The sequence below is a fragment of the Hippocampus bargibanti genome, linkage group LG10 (genome assembly GCF_051943395.1).
Source record: "Hippocampus bargibanti isolate YZ-2025 linkage group LG10, ASM5194339v1, whole genome shotgun sequence".
Taxonomy (NCBI): Eukaryota; Metazoa; Chordata; class Actinopteri; order Syngnathiformes; family Syngnathidae; genus Hippocampus; species Hippocampus bargibanti.
Genome location: NC_142743.1, coordinates 24,536,872 through 24,555,572, shown reverse-complemented (window position 1 = coordinate 24,555,572; position 18,701 = coordinate 24,536,872). Strand labels below are relative to the sequence as shown.

Here is an 18,701-nt window from a genome sequence, read left to right as displayed (position 1 = left end):
TATATATATATATATATATATATATATATATATATATATATATATATTTTTTTTTTTTTTAAGCGCCTTTCAAAGCTCTCAAGGACACTTTACAGTCACATGTATGTACGTAGGTAGGTAGGTAGGTAGGATCGATGGACGGACGGACGGACAGAGATAGATCGGGTCTTGCCTGTCCCTTATTTCAGCTAGCTATTGGCTATTTATTAGCTGGCTAGCTAGCTATCTAGCTGACCTCAACACCTCCCCAATCTCCCCCAAAATTGCATGATAGTATCCTTTTAGGGAAGTTTTTGTTCAATTTAGCATCTTTTAGTTATCTGTTAGCTATATATCTATCTAGCTAGCAATCTCTATAGCTATCTCTGAACGATGTATTTTATACAGTACAGCTAGCTAGCTTTCTTTCTAATTTTTATTTCTGGGCTGAGTGAACGCTGGCGCGTGTGGCTGCCGCTGCTCACCCACAGAAAAACATATCCTGTGACTGTAAAGTGACCTTGAGAGTTTTGAAACGTCCTTATAAATGAAATGTATTATCTATCTATCTATCTATCTATCTAGCTATCTATAGAACTATATATAGATCTATATCTAAAATTTATTTTCCCTCGACCTGGATTCCCCGTCAATTTTTTTACATTTTTTACGAGCTTACACAGACGTGTTGCTACGTAAGGTCAAAGTTGTCGTTAGGTGACGTCACTATTCTTGTTGCTGGGCAGAATGTCCAGCTTGAAAGCTCAGCGCTCCCCCTCCCGGCGAGTCGTTGTTACTGCACATCTTTTTTTTTGCGTGAATAATCGATCGATCATAAGACAGTGTTTCTCCAATTGTACGAAAACATTTCAGTCCTTTTTCATATGTATTTTAATCTTTTTTTTATATTATATTTGACATTTTTTGTCAATATTTTAAAAGTTGGAGGAAAAAAATAAACATGAGCATCACATCTTTTCTTTTTTTAATCTGTTTTTTTAAAGCCCAGCTCGAGTTTAAAACCTCAGAGAAAACCGAATCAAGTCTTGAAACCTTAAATCATTTAAGCCCACAATAGAAAATGTTTAAAATAGAAATATTATCTTAAAACCCTACTCTGTAACTGTTTGTCTGTCTCAGTCATACAGGAGTGATCCATCGATGAAAAGGTTTCTTCAGCCGTCATCTGTACAAATTTGAAGGTGTCAGACGTTTTGTTTCTTATATATATATATATATATATATATATATATATATATATATATATATATGATTATCTCAAGCCACCATTTTTAGTATCCCATTTTTTTATTCATGTGCATCAAGTAGCAAAACATCCAAAAAACATCCCATCCTTCTTGGCGTCCCTCTCGGGTCTGTTTCGTTGACTTGGTTCTTGTCAGGTCTGTGTCCAATCTGGCTTTGTTGCCACGCCCCCTCTCGGTTACCATGGCGGCGACATGGGCTGAGGGTTCTGAAGATACGACATGACCACGGCTGAGATGGACAACCTGCACACCAAAAATATGACGTCATCTCACCAGCAATGGTGGGTTGTCGTAGATTTGTAATAATAATAATAATAATAATAATAATAATAATACATCTCATTTATAAGCACCTTTCAAAAATCTCAAGGTCACTTTACAGTCACAGGATAAGTTTTTTTCTTCCAAGTTATTCCAGGCTGAGTGAATGCTGGCGCGTGTGGCTGCCGCTGCTCACCCACAGAAAAAAACTTCATCCTGTGACTTTAAAGTGACGTTGAGAGTTAAAATACAATGTATTATTATTATGATTGTTGTTGTTAACGCTGGTGATTGTATGGGGCTGGCCTTTTGCAGCCTGTGAGTATTTTTCTTCTTCCAGTCTGGCGCTAACGATGTCGACTTTCTTGTGTCGCGTTGCGTGTGCTCACATGAAGCTGCTCATCATCTGCTTGGTGTCCTCAGAGCTTCTGGAGTTGGCGAAACTGATGAAAGAGCAGTAGACGGCGATCCAGGCGCACCACTTCAGCTGCAAGGTTCAAACAAAAAAAAAAAAACATAACATTTCATTGGCTAATGAGGTGGGATTGCAAAAAAAAAACGTTTTGGAGGAGGGAAACATCTAAAACATGGAAGATGGAAGACCTCCAGAACCACAGTTTCAGGGTCTCGGGCTCGTGAAATGCTAAGACAGCTTCATTTGATTCTGATGCTCAACCAGGATTGTCTGTGTTGTTTTCATATATGTACAGTGATACCTCGGTTTACGGACGTTAAATTTATGACAATTTTACCTTGGCATACAAACTATTTTTTGGGATACACACGGAGTGCCACAATGAGTGATGTTCAAAGGCAGAGTGTAGACTGCAAGGTTAAAATTACCATCAATCAGGCTCCACAAACAACCCGCACAAGCCATCTGTACACTTGATGCAAAAAGCTATCAACCCAGCGAAACAGAACACGATTGATGAGGAACTAGGTAAAATTATGGCAGAGAAAGTACCTGCAAGGGATCATTCCTCAAGATGGTGAAAGTAGGCTACGGTCCTCATCAAGTGTTTACTGCTGATGAGAGCGGTCACTCCAGTCCATCAAGCCATCAACGACCATCACCGCAAAGGTCAATAAAACCACTTTATTATACCGTACAGTTTATTTCTTTAATTATAATACCATAGAACATTTATTATATGTAAAATAAGGTATAGTTTGTGCAGGTTTAAGGCTTAGAAAGTAGAAAATTATGTTTTCTGGGGACCTGGGAACAGATTATTCTCATTTTAATGGTTTCCTTTGGGAAATTAATTTTTGGGATACAAACTTTTCGCCTTACACACTCTGTCTGGGAACCAATTAAGTTCGGAAGCCAAGGTTTCACTGTGTGTCTGTGTCACCTTGAGCATGAGTCCACACATGCTGAAAATCATGCCCAGCAGGTTCATGTAGTCCGGAGTGGGGTCCTCCAGTGTGGGATTCGTCTCCGTGGTGGGGGGCTTGTACCTGGAACGCCCATTAAAGAGTGTCTTCGCTGTGCACGTCGGGATATTTTGAGATTCGAGTTCCAAAATGTCGTCATCTGGCAGCTTTAATGCTTTAGGTCGAGCTCAGGTAGCCACAGTTAGCGTTTTTAGCTAGCAGGTAACCGACAAAAGCAGTTTAAAAAACTCACCGTAATATCTTGTTTTGTCTCCTGGGGTCTGCCATGTTATTGGAGGACATTGTAGTTACAATAAAAGGGGCTTTTCGGGTGAAAAATGTTTTACGAAGCTTGACAGTGATTGGAACTCATTTCATCGTGGATGACTGGATGGACTTTCGGTGGAAAATAGAGGGCATTTCCGGAATCTGTCAAAGTAAAAGACAATCGGCACAAACGCTGTCAGGGAAGGAAACAATGTTGTTTTTTTTAGCCTTTTATTTTGAAAATGAACCAATGTCCCACAAAGCATTCCGTACGTCACGACAATTCCTCTCAAACTGCGGAAGTCCGATTTTAGAGCATTTCTCGTGTCTTTTTATGATGTATAATAACATCTTATCACGTTTCATTGCCAAGAGGGAATTGAGTTAAAAGAAAGGAGCAGCAAGACGACCACATCTTGCGTATATATATTTTTGAAGTTGGAAAAGTCGCCCGCGACCATTAAAATCGGGGAGATAAAACATACTGTAAATCTACGCTTCAATATTCTATTTGGAACCCCCACAAGTCACAACTTTTGAGTAAGTACATTCTAAATAATTATTTTCCTCCAAATTCATTGAAAGCGCTTTAAAAGCATTCGGCAGCGACGAGCGTTTGACGTGTAAGCACTGGAGAGCGACAAACGGCACTCTCGGAAGCGACATGTTTTATTTTCAGACGATTTATGGGACTAAATACGGCAAAGTATCTTTTGGAAATAAAAGTAATATTGTAAAACGTTCTACGATAGAAAAAAAAAAACATTTTACGACCATACTTTTTCTCATAAAACGATGAACTCATTTTTTGTGGTGTGGGGAGTATTACTATTCTCGTTTTGTAGGGATGTGACGACATTTTTCCATAATTCAATACCATATTAAAGTGCATTTAAATAACTTTCAAATGATGGATACATTATTGTTCTATGACAAATAATAAGGAAATAATGTTTTTTTTTTCATTTTGGAAACATGAGGGGATTTTCTGCAGTTGAAAAGCTGTGAGCGAACATCTGAACACGGTCACTATTTTCGTTATTTAAGTTATTAATTGAAATGATTTAGCCATTATTTAGTTGAATGTATATTAAATCATCTGTATTCTTCAGTATTTGATGTCCAAAGCAAAATATAAGCGACGGATTAGCAAATATCAACGATTGAATGCAGGCAGATTTTCGTCAGAAATCCAAAATGGCTGTCACTGAATACTAGGAAAGAAAATTGCGAGCTGCAGAAATATATATGCTAATGCTTCTTTTTGCTTGAAACTTGGCAGTTATGAAGAAAAATATATATTATACCACTTCTATGAGTTATAAAAATACAATTTACCCACCTTATAAACTGTAGTGTTTGCAAAAAGAGCATAAACTTCAATCCATTTTTCTTCCCCGTTTCTCATTGTCGTTCAAGAACCAGCATCAACACAATGTTGTCAGACCAAACAAAGTACCCAAAATGCACTGTGTGTCGCTTTCTCGGTCAGGGGGCGTTCCAGACGTGACGTCACGAATCATCAACAACTCGAAAACAAGACTCCCTGAATATTCAGCGCGAGTCTTAAAAGGTAAACTATAGCTATATGCGCTGGAATCTTTGTCAAATACGCTCAGTCGAAGTCATTTGAAGTGATTTTACAAATCATGGGCACAACTTGTCCGGCGGCGTCGATTCTCCTTTAATTATTATTTTTGATCCACCCAGCACGTTGAAGGAACCATGTCGTTCCCCCTCCCCAAACCTCAGACCCCCCAGCTTCCTCAACACCTTCTCCGAACCATCGATTGTCAGCAAGGAGCCGTCAGAGCAGTGCGCTTTAACGGTAATGATGGAATCTACCAAAGACTTTGTTCTACCTTCTGACTCTATGAGCATCACATCACCATATATTTACACACACACACACACACACACACACACACACACACACACACACACACACACACACACACACACATATATATATATATATATATATATATATATATATATATATATATATATATATATATATATATATATATATATATATATATATATATATATTTTTTTGATGTGCGTCAGTGGATGGCCAGTACGTGCTCTCCTGCGGCGGCGACAAATCTTTGAAGCTGTGGAGCGGCAGCCGCGGGACGCTGCTCAAGACCTACAGCGGACACGGATACGAGGTGCTGGATGCTGACGGGTGAGCGTGAAAACGTGATAGAGATTCGACAGAATAAGAAGTGATCATATTTCAAAGTTTCATGCTTAGTCAACATGTGTGACTCCAATACACAATTGAAGCACGGACAACCTGGGGTCAATCTGAGGTCAACAGACACAGCAAGTTAAAGTGTCATCTTCATCTGTCATATTCATCTTATTATTAATAATAATACATTTAATTTCTAAGCGCCTTGCAAAACTCTCAAGGACACTTTCCAGTCATGGATATCTTTTTTTATGTGCGGGTGAGCAGCGGCAGCCATTCGCGCCAGCGTTCACATGGCCCCCCTTGGTTGGTTGGTAAATCTGTCTGTTTTTTTCTCTTTTTTGTCCTTGGGTGTTCTGAAAGGCGCTTTAAATTAAATGTATTATTATGTATTATGATTTATTTTTATTTTATTTTTTTCTGCGCGCAGGTCATTTGACAACAGCAACATTTGCTCGTGCAGTTCAGACAAGACGGTGATCCTGTGGGACGTGGCCACGGGTCAGGTGGCTCGGAAACTTCGAGGACACGCCGCGGTCTGTTAGCAACTTGTGATATCTTCTTTTGTTCTCCTTTGATATTTGGTTTTGGTCCTCTTAGAAAGTCAACTGCGTGCAGTTCAACGAAGAGGCCACCGTCATCCTATCCGGTAGGTTTAAAACAAACAAAAAAAATAAAAGAAAAGAAAACATTTCAAGGACAGGGAAGCTATATAACTAATAGATAGCCACCCAGATAGCTAGCTCGTCAGCCAGTTAGCTAATAGATAGCAAATAGATAGCAAATAGATAGCAAATAGACAGCTAATAGATAGCACATAGATAGCCAATCGATAACCAGCTAGACAGCTAGACAACTAGCTATATAAGTAATAGATAGCTACCCAGCCAGTTCTCTAATATATAGCAAATAGATAGCTAATAGACAGCTAACAGATATCTTGCTCCAGAATAAAACAATGGCTTCAGAGAGTTCAGATTGGGAGAAGATGCTTTCTTGTGATTCATCCAGTTATGAATATGATTCAAATAGTTCCGAAGAGGAAAGCACAAATGTTTGCAATCCATTAAAGGAGTCCTCCCATATCAATTTGAGCTATCAAGGACAGCAATGTAGCGTCCCAGAAAATGCACAAGATGGCGCCCAAGCGCCATTGGAAATGGGCTGATTTGTCTGCCGGGAATTTGTGTCAACTAGTATCAAATAGTAGTCTTGGTGCAACACACAATGTATGTGTTTTCCTTCAAATGTCGCCATCAACACGATGTTTTGAGACCAAACAAAGTAGCCTAATTGTGTCGGTTGTGTTGTGCTGTTTGAATGGAATTGACTGTGTCACGCAGGCTCATTAGACGGGACGGTGCGCTGCTGGGACGTCAGGTCCCGGAAGAACGAGCCCATCCAAGTTCTGGACGAGGCCCGAGACAGCGTTAGTAGTTTGAAGGTGTCCAAATACGAGCTGCTCACCGGGTTGGTCGCCGCCGCCGCCGCCATGTTTTATTTTTCATGAGGGGAAAATGTGCTGAAGGTTTCCACGATTACGTTTAGGTCTGTGGACGGCCGAGTAAGACGTTACGACTTGAGGATGGGCCAGCTCCACGTGGACTTCCTTAACAGTCAGACATCTTTCTTGTTAGCATCCTGTTGTTGTTTTCATTGATTTTCCTGGAAAGTGTGTGTAAGAAAGATGTGTCCCCATTTTTTTTTAAACAAACCGACGTACGTCCTTAAAGCTTATGAAAACACGTAATTCTGTGTGTGTGTGTGTGTGTGTGTAAGAAAGATGTGTTCCCATTTTTGTGACAAACCGACATATGTCCTGAAAACACACGAAAACACCAAATTGTGTGTGTGTGTGTGTGTGTGTATAAAAATTTGTGTCCCCATTTTTGTGACAAACCGACGTACGTCCTGAAAACTCATGAAAAGACGTAATTCTGTGTGTGTGTGTGTGTGTATGTTTTCGCGCATGTGTGTAAGAAAGATGTGTCCCCATTTTTAAACAAATCAATGTATGTCCTGAAAACTCATGAAAACAAATAAGTGTGTTTTTGTGTGTGTGTGTGTGTAAAAAAGATGTCCCCAATTTTGAAACAAACCGACGTACGTCCTGAAAACTCATGAAAACATGAATGTCTGTGTGTGTCAAAAGTTGTGTCCCCATTTTTGTGACAAACCGACGTACGTCCTGAAAACTCACGAAAACACCAAATTGTGTGTTTGTGTGTGTTTTGTCCAGGTCCCATCACGTGCGTTTGCTTCAGCCAAGATGGCCAGTGCACGCTAAGCTCCAGCCTGGACTCCAGCGTTCGACTTCTGGATAAAAGCACGGGAGAAATGCTGGGCGAGTGAGTGGCGGCCATTTTGGCAAAAGTCTGACTGATGCGGGCTGCCTCATCTGACTTGTTTGTTGTCTTGTTGACTTGTTGGTTGTGTTTTCTAGGTACACGGGACACAAGATGAAGGGCTATAAGCTGGAATGCTGTCTATCCTGCAAAGACACTCACGTCCTAAGCTGCTCCGAGGACGGACACGTCTACTTCTGGGACCTTGTGGAGGTTCGATACAAACATGACTTGGACAAATGTGACACAATCGGGGCTCTCTATGGGCTTTTTAGCCTGTGCCGAGATTAAGGGCGTCAAAGTCATTTTTTTGCGGCTGGCGCCAATGGCTGCCGCTGCTCATCCGCAAAAAAAAAGTTCTTATGCCATCACTGTAAAGTGTTGTAAAGTGACCCGTAACCTTGAGAGTTTTGAAAGGCTCTTATAAATGAAATGTATTATTATTATTTTATTATTAATCATAATATTTTTATTTTATTTTTATTATTATGTATTATTATTATTATTTTTTTTTTATTTTTAATATTTTTATTCTTATATTTACTCTTTTATTTGTATTATTTTTACTATTTTTTTTTAATTATTATTATTTTTATTATTATTTTATGAAGAATAGATTTCATTTATAAGCACCTTTCAAACCTCTCAAGGTCACTTTACAGTAATAACATAAGTTTTCTTTCTGTGGGTGAGCAGCGGCAGCCACACGCGCCAGCGTTCACTCAACCTGGAAGTAACAAAGTTTAAAAAACAAATAATATGACAACACAAAGACACAGAGTCATTCATTGTGCAGCATTTGCTGTACCCTCTTTGTGACATCAAGCAGTTCTAGATGAAAGAGGAGAGGATCAAAGCATCCTTTTCAGCAGTGGATCAGGGCCGTCCCATCAGCGTGTTATTTGGTAAACTTGTCACTTGTGGACTTTGATACTCACTGGCTTGGTATTTGTGTGTATTTGTGTGTACACAACAGGGTAGTTTGTCATTGAAGCTTGGTGTGGGCAAAGCGGTGGTGCAGTCTTTGTCCTTTCACCCGACGCAGCCGCGACTGCTGACCGCCAGCGAGACTCGCGTCCAAGTTTGGTCGGCCGAGCCAGAAGAAGGCCCCGACGACGATGCCAACGGCGCCCTTATCACGTGATTTTTGCATCTTTGACACCGCTGGACATTTACAGCCAGCTTTTTAAGGGATGCAGGGATGACAAAGGGGGACACGTGTGTGTAGATATGGATATACAGTGATAACTTGGCTTACAAACTTAATTGGTTCCCAGACAGAGTGTGTAAGGCAAAAAGTGTGTATCCCAAAAAATAATGTCCCATAGGAATCCATTAAAATGAGAATAATATGTTCCCAGGTCCCCATAAAACATCATTTTTCTACTTTCCTAAGCCTTAAAACTACACAAAATAGACCTTATTTTATGTATAATAAATGTGATATGGTATTATAATGTTTTATTGACCTTTTGTGATGGTCGTTGATGGCTTGATGGAATGGAGTGGCCGTTTTCATCGGCATGAAACACTTGATGAGGAACGTAGCCTTCTTCTTACAGCATCTTGACGACTTGCGGGTTGAGTGAACACTGGTGCGTGTGGCTGCTGCTGCTCACCCGCAGAAAAAAATATCCTGTGACTGTAAAGTGACCTTGAGAGGTTTGAAAGGCGCTTATAAATTAAATGTATCATTATTATATTGATCCCTTGTCGATGCTTTCTCTGCCATAATTTTACCTAGTTCCTCATCAATGGTGTTCTGTTTAGCTGGGTTATTTTGGGCTGGTGAAAACAAGGATAAACATTCCTTGCTAGTTAGCGAATGAACAAATAAAGGTTGCGTGAAAACGTCAGCAATCATTAATTTTTATTTGAAAAAGAAAAAAATGGTTCATCTACAGCGTGAGCGGCGCCGCCAACGCCGCCGACAGACCCTGCGGCGGCGCGTCCCGCAAGAGATGCGCCAACCGGGCCGACCCTGCGAGCTTCCGGGACTCGGACGCCATCTTGTCGCTACATCCGCTCAACCGGGACGCTAGCGACCTCTTGGGCCGCGCCATCTTTTTCCGCTGCGGGTCGTGGACGACGGCGTGCCGCAGAAGGCTCTGCTTCATGGCGAAGGTCCGGCCGCATCCCGGACGGGCGCAGGCGAATGGTCGCAGCCCGTCGTGAAAGGACCGCAAGTGGCTTTGCAGGTTGAAGGTGGTGGTGAAGGATCGGTCGCAGTCGCGGCGCGGGCAGCGGTACACTAGCCGCGTGGCGCTATGCACGCGCCCATGCTGCTGCAGGCCCCACGAGTCCCGAAAAGCCTTGCCGCAGTCCTGACATAACAGCTGGGCTTGGTGATGCTCCTTGCGGTGCCTCACCAACTCGGTCCAGGTGGAACCTCCAAAGGTGCAGCCCGGATGCTTGCAGGGATAACCCTGGTGAACCTTGGACAAGGATGAAACCACAGTGAGCCCCCCCCCAAACCACCAGGTCTACAGGTAACATCCAACTTCTATGGGCTAGCTAGCTTTCCATCTATTTGAGTTACTTCTGGGTTGAGTGAACGCTGGCGCGTGTGGCTGCCGCTGCTCACCCACAGAAGAACTAATCCTGCGACTGTAAAGTGACCTTGAGAGTTTTGAAAGGCGCTTACAAATCAAATGGATTACAGTGATACCTCGCTTTACGAACATTAAATTCATGAAAAGTTTACCTTGGCATACAAACTATTTTTCGGGATACACACGGAGCTGCCACAATGAGTCGTTGGCAGACGAGACTTTTCTAACAACAAAATGGCAGCCAACTGTTTTTGTCTATTCCCCGCCCCCAATCTTCGGTTAAAGCCACGTGATTGGTCAAGACGCAGCAGTGAGGGGAGGTGGTTTAAACATTAAAGAGACAAGCAGACGACAGAGAGAGAGACAAAATGGATAGAAAACAGTGAAATTTAGACTTGTTTCAACTTTGATAGTTAGGAGGCAGAGTGTAGACTGCAAGGTTAAAATATCCCATCAATCAGGCTCCACAAACAACCCTCACATTTCACGCAAAAAGCTATCAAGCCAGCTAAACAGAACACAATTGATGAGGAATAAGATAAAATGATGGCAGAGAAAGCACCTCCAAGTGATCATTCCTCAAGATGGTGAAAGAAGAAGGCTACGTTCGTTCCTCATCAAGTGTTTAAAGCTGATGAAAGCGGCCACTCCATCCCATCAAGCCATCAATGACCGTCACAAAAGTCAATAAAACCACTTTATTATATAGTACAGTTTATTTCCTTCATTATAATAGCATAGCACATTTATTATACATAAAATAAGGTCTATTTTGTGTCGTTTTAAGGCTGAGAAAATTAGAAAATGATGTTTTATGGGGACCTGGGAACGGATTATTCTCATTTGAATGGTTTCCTATGGGAAATTAATTTTTGGGATACACACTTTTCACCTTACACACTCTGTCTGAGAACCAATGAAGTTCGTAAGCCAAGGTATCACTGTATTATTATGGTTAGAATTGCTTCCGTGTTCCCAACTCACCTTGAGGTGCCGCTTGAGGCGGCTCGGGAAATTGAAGCGCATCGGGCAGCCATCGTGCGTGCAGGCGTAAGCTGGCAAGTGCTCGTGACGCTCGCTCATGTGCGCCTTAAGCTGCTGGCGCTTCTTGAACGATTCGCCGCAGCCGTCCGCCGTGCACGCGAAGCGCTTGCCGTCTGACGTCACGGCGTGCGCGCGGCTAAAGTGTCGCGCGCGGCTCTCCTTACTTCCGAACACTTCCACGCAAGTTTCGGCCGCGCACGGAAAGGGACGAAGGCCGCTGTGGGTGAGCTGGTGGCGGGCCAAATGGTACGAAGTGCAGAAGGACTTGGAGCAGCCGTCTTGCGGACACGCGTGCGGCCTAATGCCGGTGTGCGAGCACAGGTGAGCGTCCAGCTTCCATTGCTTGTCGTAGGCCGCCGCGCATGGCGGGAAGGAGCAGATGAAGCGTTTGTGCGGCGGCGAGTCTCCTTCCATCGTTTAGCCGAACGCCTTTGCTTTTCACGGAGAGCGGAAGCGTTTTTCTGCAGCTGTCACACGTTGACGAGCTGGGCGCCATATTTACTAGTCGTGTGTCGTTCGCCAACGAGCCGGTTCTTAGAGCTAATGAACCAAGAGTCGGTTTCTCACAAAGAGCCGGAATTGGGAGCCGACTTTTTTATCCTCTTCCCCGCCCCCAGTCTTCGGTTAAAGTCGCACGCGATTGGTCGATATCCGTAGAGAGGAGGGAGGGCAGAATTATAGACCCACGCAGCAGTGAGAAGGTTAGGGTATAAAAAAATGTTATGTGTTATCACATTAGGCTGTTATTATTGTTCTATTATGATATTTTTTACTAGTTGTTATGATATCATTATTAATATGAAAAGCAAATTAGTGACAGCTGATCATCAGAGCAGCGTAACCACAGGGAAAGTGAAAGTTAGCATCCGCTAACTCTGTGCACATATAAATAAAGCCTTATAATAAAAAGATTCGACAGTGTATTCTTTTACATGAGTCATTCGTTTTTTACATAATTTTACATGATTTTTGGTAGTTAATTAATTTAAGCAACAAAAAAAAAAAACTGGGGAGCCAAAATAGCCGGATCTTTCAAGTGAGCCGAGTCAAAAGAACCGACTCTTTGAAAAGAGCCGGAATTCCCATCACTAATATCTTCCCACAATCCTCTGTTATTGTGTGTGACGTCACATAAAAAAAACCACACATGTACCAACCAGAAATGTTTCGTGTAGGAGAGACCATCCATGTGAACCATCAATCAAATTCCCAAAGATTTCGGTAATTTTATCGATTACTTTAACTCCCCGGGTGGCCCCTTCGCATCCCAATTACTGTCATGACGATAAACAGCTGAGATAATGGACACGAGGAAGAAATGTACAGTACTATTTTGCATCCGTTTTTCGCGACAATTCACGTCACGTTACGGCTAGGGACGGGAAATCTAATGTACCGAATAACTATCCTAATTAAAATGTATATCTATATTTTAACAACGATCGACAAAATCACGTCCGTATACAACTTTATTTCCATATACAACTTTATTTCTTAAAAGTGCACGAATGAACTATTTTCATACCGCTTGGCGTTACAAAGTACACACACCAATCTAAAGCGTCGTCAAAACTATTCAGTGAATTTCTTATTATATTTAAAAACAAAATCTCGTCTGTCATCACAGACGTACATCACCGCAGCATATATTTATTATTATTATTACCTACAATTATTTCACCATTTTCGGCTGTTCACATTTACGACAATGCACAATTTACGGCGGTGTATGTTTTCCTCAAACCGTTCGCGTGTGTCGACGTTTAGCATTTACTTTAGAACTTTACTATTTACTAATAGAAAAGTCCCCTCTGAACTAGTAAAACTGTCGGTTTTCTTTTCTTCTTTGACCTTTTGCACCATTTGCAGAACCCCGTTTGCTCAGGAGAGCTCAAGCTAGTTAGCGGCTAAGCTTTGCATCGATAACAAAACATCTCTGGTGAATACTTGTTGTGCAGTCGTGCGCAATTAGTAAGTATTTGAAAGTGTCATCGAGTCTTAAATGTACACATTAACGAGTCATGCGTGGTGTTGTAATTAGAAAAGTATCTCGCATTTGGGTCACAATCAGGTCGAGACGTCAATTAGCATCTTAGCCCACTTTGCTAACTGGGTTGACGTTACATGGCGGTCCAAAATGTTTTGTTTGTGTTGCATTGCTTTGAAATAACATTCGGGTTTTCATCACGCACGACACATTTTGTCAAGAAAAGCATTTAATGCCATTGTTACACGATACCCACAAATTAATGTTGAATTTGTTGTCCTTCAGGGCGCACCCCAGAGCTCCTTTCTCGGTACCTTGTGGCTAACTATTCATCTCATGTATTTTATTTTGTAGTTCCGAACATAGAGTGACTCTGTGACGTGTGCAAAGGTCTCGTCAACAAAATGGTAAGATGAGCATCAACGCGACATTCATCACAACAAACTGATGTTATCCATTGTGGGACGAATAAAGGTTTTCTGATTCTGATCTTTTAGGGTGAACGAAAAGGAACCAACAAGTACTACCCACCGGATTTTAATCCGGCTAAGGTGTGTAAAAATGGTGGTGTATTTTAAATGTTTGATTTTGTTCTTTTTTTTGGAGTGTAATATGGTTGATTTGTTTTGTTTGTTGTCTGTAGCATGGTTCTCTTAATGGCTACCACAAAACACACGCCCTACGAGAACGGGCTCGGAAGCTATCCCAAGGTATCCTCATCATCAGGTTTGTACACAAATCAAGGCATATTTTATGTTTTGCTGACAATAAATGATTTCGCATTGTTATTGCCCAAGACAATTCTGGAAATAATAAAGGACAACCGACGCCTCCGGACAAGTTGTGTCCATAATTTGTAAAATCACTTCAAATGACTTAGACTGAGCACATTTGACAAAGATTCCAGTGCATATTAAAGCTATATTTTACCTTTTAAGACTCACGCTGAATATTCAGCAAGTCTTGTTTTCCAGTTGGTGACGATTGACATCACGTCAGGAACGCCCCCTGGTTGAGAAAGCGACACAATGCATTTTGCGGTACTTTGTTTGGTCTGAAAACTTCGTGTTGATGGCGAAATTAGAAGCAAAACACATCAATAACGCCATGGTGAATCGTTGTGTGTTGCACCAAGACTACTATTTGATACTAGTTGACACAAATTCCCAGCGGACAAATCAGCCCATTTCCAACGGAGCTTGGGCGCCATCTTGTGCATTTTCTGGGACGCTACATTACAGTCCAGACACCTCGAAATGACACGGAAGGACTTTTTTAATCGATTCCAAACATTGATGCTTTCCTCTTCAGAACTACAGTAAAGTCTCGTTATATCGATATCGGATATATCGATAGTCCCGGATATATCGATACTATTTCTATGCACGCACGGAGAAAATTACATGCAAACAGGGTCGGATATATCGATAGTCCCGGTTATATCGATATTTTTTCGGACTCCCTTGAATATCGATATAATGAGACTTTACTGTATTTGAACCATATACATAAGTGGATGAGTAACTAGAAAGCATCTTCTGCCAATCTGAAGCCATTGTTTTGATTCTCGAGCAAGGCAAAGACGTCCGGGTGTGACGTCACGAACAAGGGGGCGGGTCCTTCTGAAACTCAGCATTTCCGGTTTCATTTTTTTTGCAGATTTTGGACACTTGAGGTCATTTTTTATAACTAAAAATATCATCCTGCGTGTTTTGGCTATTTTAGACGCTATCAAAGGTTTTTCTGATGTCAGTGAGGAAACAAAAAAGTGGTGTCGGTTGTCCTTTAAGATCAGTTTTATTCTCATGGCATTGTGGCATGTTTGTAAATTACCTTTTTGTGTGTGAAATGAATGAAATGCTACATGATATGAAAGTGATATTTTTTTTTCGTTCCTTGAATTGGAATGTAAGTATTTTTGGGGATCTTAAATGCGTGCAGGTTTGAAATGCCGTACAACATTTGGTGTGATGGATGCAAGAACCACATCGGCATGGGTACGTATTAGTCGCCATTCTGCTTTTTATTTTTAGTTTATTTTATTTCATATACGTGCGTTTACACCAGGGGGGCGACCTATGACTATTTTAATAATAATAATAATAATACACATAATAATAATAATAACACTACTACTACTACTACTACTACTATAATAATAATAATAATAACACTATTAATACTACTACTACTACTAATAATAATACTACTAATAATACTTCCCCTAATAATAATACTACTAATACTACTACTAATAATAATAATAATAGTACTACTACTAATACTACTACTAATACTACTACTACTAATAATGCTACTACTTATAATACTACTACTACTACTACTATTAATAATACTAGTAATAATACTAATACTACTATTGCAATACTAGATTGTCACAGCCGATTGTTTTTTTCCTTCCCCTCAGGCGTCCGATACAACGCGGAGAAGAAGAAAGTGGGCAACTACTTCAGCACGCCGATATACAGGTGAGGGCGAAGGAGCAACGCGGGCGGGCGGCGGCGTTTGGGCGCCGCTGGAACCAACGTTGAAATGTTTTGTGATTTGAACTCTTGGCAGGTTCCGTATGAAATGCCACCTGTGTGTCAACTACATCGAGATGCAGACGGACCCGGCCGCCTGCGACTACGTCATCGTCAGTGGCGCCAGCAGGAAGGAAGAGCGATGGGACATGGCTGAAAATGAGCAGATACTCACCACCGGTATGTCACTCTCACTTTTCCGCACATGTCATTGCTCTCGCCGTGTGTGTGTGTGTGTGTGTGTGTATCAAAAGTTGTGTCCCTGGTTTTGGGACAAACCTACATATGTCCTGAAAACTCAGGAAAACATGTCATTCTGTGTGTGTAAGAAAGATGTGTCCCCATCTTTGAAACAAACCGACATACGTCCTGAAAACATATAAAAACATGTAATTCTGTGTGTGTGTGTGTGTGTGTCAGAACGAGAAGCGAAGGAGAAGCTGGAGACGGACGCCATGTTCAAGCTGGACCACGGCGGGAAGGACAAGGAGAAGCTCAACAAGGCGTTGCCTTCACTCATGGAGCTGCAGGACCACCAAGCCGCATGGAAGGACGATTTCCAGCTCAACAGCGCCTTGCGCAGGAAGTTCAGGGTAACAACCGCCTCCCCTTCATCTGGCGGAATAATAATCATCATCATCATCATAATAATAATATATTTCATTTCTAAGTGCCTTTCAAAACTCTCAAGGTCACTTTACAGTAACAGGATAAGTTTTTCTGTGGGTGAGCAACGGCAGCCACACGCGCCAGCGTTCACTCAACCCAGAATAACTCAGAAAGATAGAAAGCTAGCTAGCTTGCTAATAGATAGCTAACATGTTTCCTGTCTCAAATAGCTAGCTATGTAGCTAATAGGTAGCTAGCCATATAGCCAATAGATAACTAACTAGCAATATTGCTAATAGATAGCGAATATAATGACATCACAAAATCCGATCCACCAGATAAAATCCTGAATAACTGGAGACAATGATTTGAAGGGGTTCTAAATATAGAGAAAGCTAGCTAGCTAATACATAGATAGCTAATAAATAGAGAGCTAGACAGTCATATGGCTAATAGCTAGCTAGCTAGTCACTTGGATAGCTAGCTAGATAGATAGCTAGTCCTTGCTGCTGTGTTACTTCCGGGTAGAGTGAACACTGGCGTGAATGGCTGCCGCTGCTCACCCACACAAAAAAAAAAAAAAAAAATCCCGTGACTGTAAAGTGTCCTTGAGAGCTTTGAAAGGCGCTTAGAAATGAAATGGATTATTATTATGATGATTTATGTGGGCAAAGTTGGATTGACGGCGTCCCGCTACGCCGCAGATGGAAAAGAAGGAGAAGGCGCAGATGGAGGAGAAAGACGACGCGGTGAGGGCGAGGACCAACCTGAACATCCCGCTGCTGCCGGAACGCGAACAGGACAAGAGGCTTGCCGCTCTGCTCACCTATCACACGCCACACTGTGAGTCCAAATCCGCATTGAAAAAGGTCGGCGATGCGATGGCCCCAACATGGCCGCCGTCGGCCATGTTGGGGCGATGAGATGGCCCCAACATGGCCGCCGCGGTCGTGTCCCTCTTAGCATACGAGGACAGGCAACGCAGCAAGCGGCAGGAGATCTCTTCGCGCTCGTGGTTCACCCCCGCGACCTCCACCGCGACCTCCCCCGGGGGCCTTCTCCGCAAGCTGGGCCTGCGGGGCAAAGAGGCGGCTGCGACCCGGACGCCGGGCCGCCCCTCGCCGCCCCCCCTGATCCGCAGGAAGTCGGACGCGGATCGGAAACTCGCCGAGCGGGACGCCACTTTTGCTTCTTTGGTGCCCAACTACAGCGACTCGGACTCGGATCACGGACACTGACGGCAAGTCCAAATAAATGTCGGGAATTCCGCCGTGTTCCTTTGCTGGTGACGCCTCGGTGCAAACAGGAGGGCCTGATAACCTTTGACCTCGTCATTTTTTTTTTCTTTTTAACTTCCAGGAAGCTGGAATGGACAGCCAAGTACAATCTTTCCAAAAGGACTGACACATGCAATAATGTCACGCCACAAATTGTCACATGTTCTATTATAGATACCTCGCTTTACGGACCCTTTGGCTTACCAACTTTTCGGTTTACGAACGTTAAATTTATGAACATTTTACCTTGGCGTACGAACTATTTTTCGGGGTACACACAATGAGTGATTAGAAAGTAGAAAATGATCTGTTATGGGGAACTGGGAACGGATTATTCTCATTTTAATGCTTTCCTATGGGAAATGAATTTTTGGGATGCACACTTTTTGCCTTTCACACTCTGTCTGGGAAGCAATTAAGTTTGTAAGCCAAGGTATCACTGTCAAGAGAGAGAGAGAAATAAATCCCGAAAATATGAGAAAGCTTTGAACTTTAATGAAAATAAAAAATAATAATAAGAAGAAAAAGAAATAATAAAATAGTAAAGAAAAACGCAAATAAAGAAAATTAAATAATAATAAAATAAATAAGATAAGAATAATAAAGAAAATAAATAAAGACATAAAATAATTAAAAAAAAATAATAAGAATAATAAAGAAAATTAATAAATAAATAAAATAATAATTGATAATAATAGTATAAAGAAACTACATAAAGAAATGAAATAATAAAAAATAAAGAATTAATAATAACATAATAAATAAATAAAATAATGATATCAATAATAATAATGAAAATAATAATCATAATAATCATCTTAATAATAAAAAAAAAAAATAATAATAATAAAAAAGGGGGGAATAAAAGAATGAAAAAAATCCCATGACCGTGAACCACGTCAGCGTGTGCAAACATGAAAGTCCCAATGGCGTCCTTGCGTTGTGGACTTTTCTGCAAGCTGTTGCGTCGCGTTCAGCTTTCACTGTTT

General features: G+C 41.5%; 4 protein-coding genes across 8 annotated transcripts; 2 read left to right on the top strand and 2 right to left on the bottom strand.

The window, feature by feature from the left end:
- Nucleotides 1-1,267: 1,267 nt before the first annotated feature.
- Nucleotides 1,268-4,582, bottom strand: wdr83os (WD repeat domain 83 opposite strand). Of its 2 annotated transcripts, none has more exons than XM_089007332.1 (4): nucleotides 3,142-3,316; nucleotides 2,867-2,972; nucleotides 1,898-1,995; nucleotides 1,268-1,490 (listed from the first exon to the last, which is right to left on the bottom strand). In XM_089007332.1, the coding sequence occupies exons 1-4, from the start codon at nucleotides 3,189-3,191 to the stop codon at nucleotides 1,424-1,426; spliced, it is 321 nt and encodes a 106-aa protein (XP_088863458.1). In that variant the 5' UTR covers nucleotides 3,192-3,316; the 3' UTR covers nucleotides 1,268-1,423. The 2 variants fall into 2 exon arrangements, with proteins under 2 accessions (XP_088863458.1, XP_088863459.1); XM_089007333.1 differs by lacking the exon at nucleotides 1,268-1,490 and adding an exon at nucleotides 4,498-4,582 and having other exon boundaries at nucleotides 1,894-1,995; nucleotides 3,142-3,317.
- wdr83 (WD repeat domain containing 83) lies at nucleotides 3,432-9,470 on the top strand. The gene is made up of 11 exons (XM_089007331.1): nucleotides 3,432-3,695; nucleotides 4,648-4,728; nucleotides 4,866-4,983; nucleotides 5,226-5,346; nucleotides 5,786-5,891; nucleotides 5,956-6,004; nucleotides 6,699-6,825; nucleotides 6,904-6,971; nucleotides 7,595-7,703; nucleotides 7,799-7,913; nucleotides 8,677-9,470. Exons 3-11 carry the CDS (start codon nucleotides 4,881-4,883, stop codon nucleotides 8,842-8,844), a joined length of 966 nt encoding a protein of 321 aa, XP_088863457.1. The 5' UTR covers nucleotides 3,432-3,695; nucleotides 4,648-4,728; nucleotides 4,866-4,880; the 3' UTR covers nucleotides 8,845-9,470.
- A 70-nt stretch (nucleotides 9,471-9,540) lies between these two features.
- On the bottom strand, nucleotides 9,541-11,810 carry LOC148893082 (transcription factor IIIA-like). Its single transcript, XM_089007326.1, has 2 exons — nucleotides 11,237-11,810; nucleotides 9,541-10,135 (listed from the first exon to the last, which is right to left on the bottom strand). The coding sequence occupies exons 1-2, from the start codon at nucleotides 11,708-11,710 to the stop codon at nucleotides 9,599-9,601; spliced, it is 1,011 nt and encodes a 336-aa protein (XP_088863452.1). The 5' UTR covers nucleotides 11,711-11,810; the 3' UTR covers nucleotides 9,541-9,598.
- Nucleotides 11,476-18,168, top strand: yju2b (YJU2 splicing factor homolog B). 4 transcript variants are annotated; one of them, XM_089007328.1, is made up of 11 exons: nucleotides 11,476-11,617; nucleotides 13,638-13,690; nucleotides 13,781-13,834; nucleotides 13,927-14,009; nucleotides 15,225-15,280; nucleotides 15,712-15,772; nucleotides 15,864-16,006; nucleotides 16,247-16,419; nucleotides 17,140-17,278; nucleotides 17,399-17,675; nucleotides 17,795-18,168. In XM_089007328.1, exons 2-10 carry the CDS (start codon nucleotides 13,688-13,690, stop codon nucleotides 17,671-17,673), a joined length of 987 nt encoding a protein of 328 aa, XP_088863454.1. In that variant the 5' UTR covers nucleotides 11,476-11,617; nucleotides 13,638-13,687; the 3' UTR covers nucleotides 17,674-17,675; nucleotides 17,795-18,168. The 4 variants fall into 4 exon arrangements, with proteins under 4 accessions (XP_088863454.1, XP_088863456.1, XP_088863455.1 ...); XM_089007330.1 differs by lacking the exon at nucleotides 11,476-11,617 and adding an exon at nucleotides 12,431-12,517; XM_089007329.1 differs by lacking the exon at nucleotides 11,476-11,617 and adding an exon at nucleotides 12,824-13,267 and having other exon boundaries at nucleotides 17,399-17,679; nucleotides 17,799-18,168.
- Nucleotides 18,169-18,701: the final 533 nt, after the last annotated feature.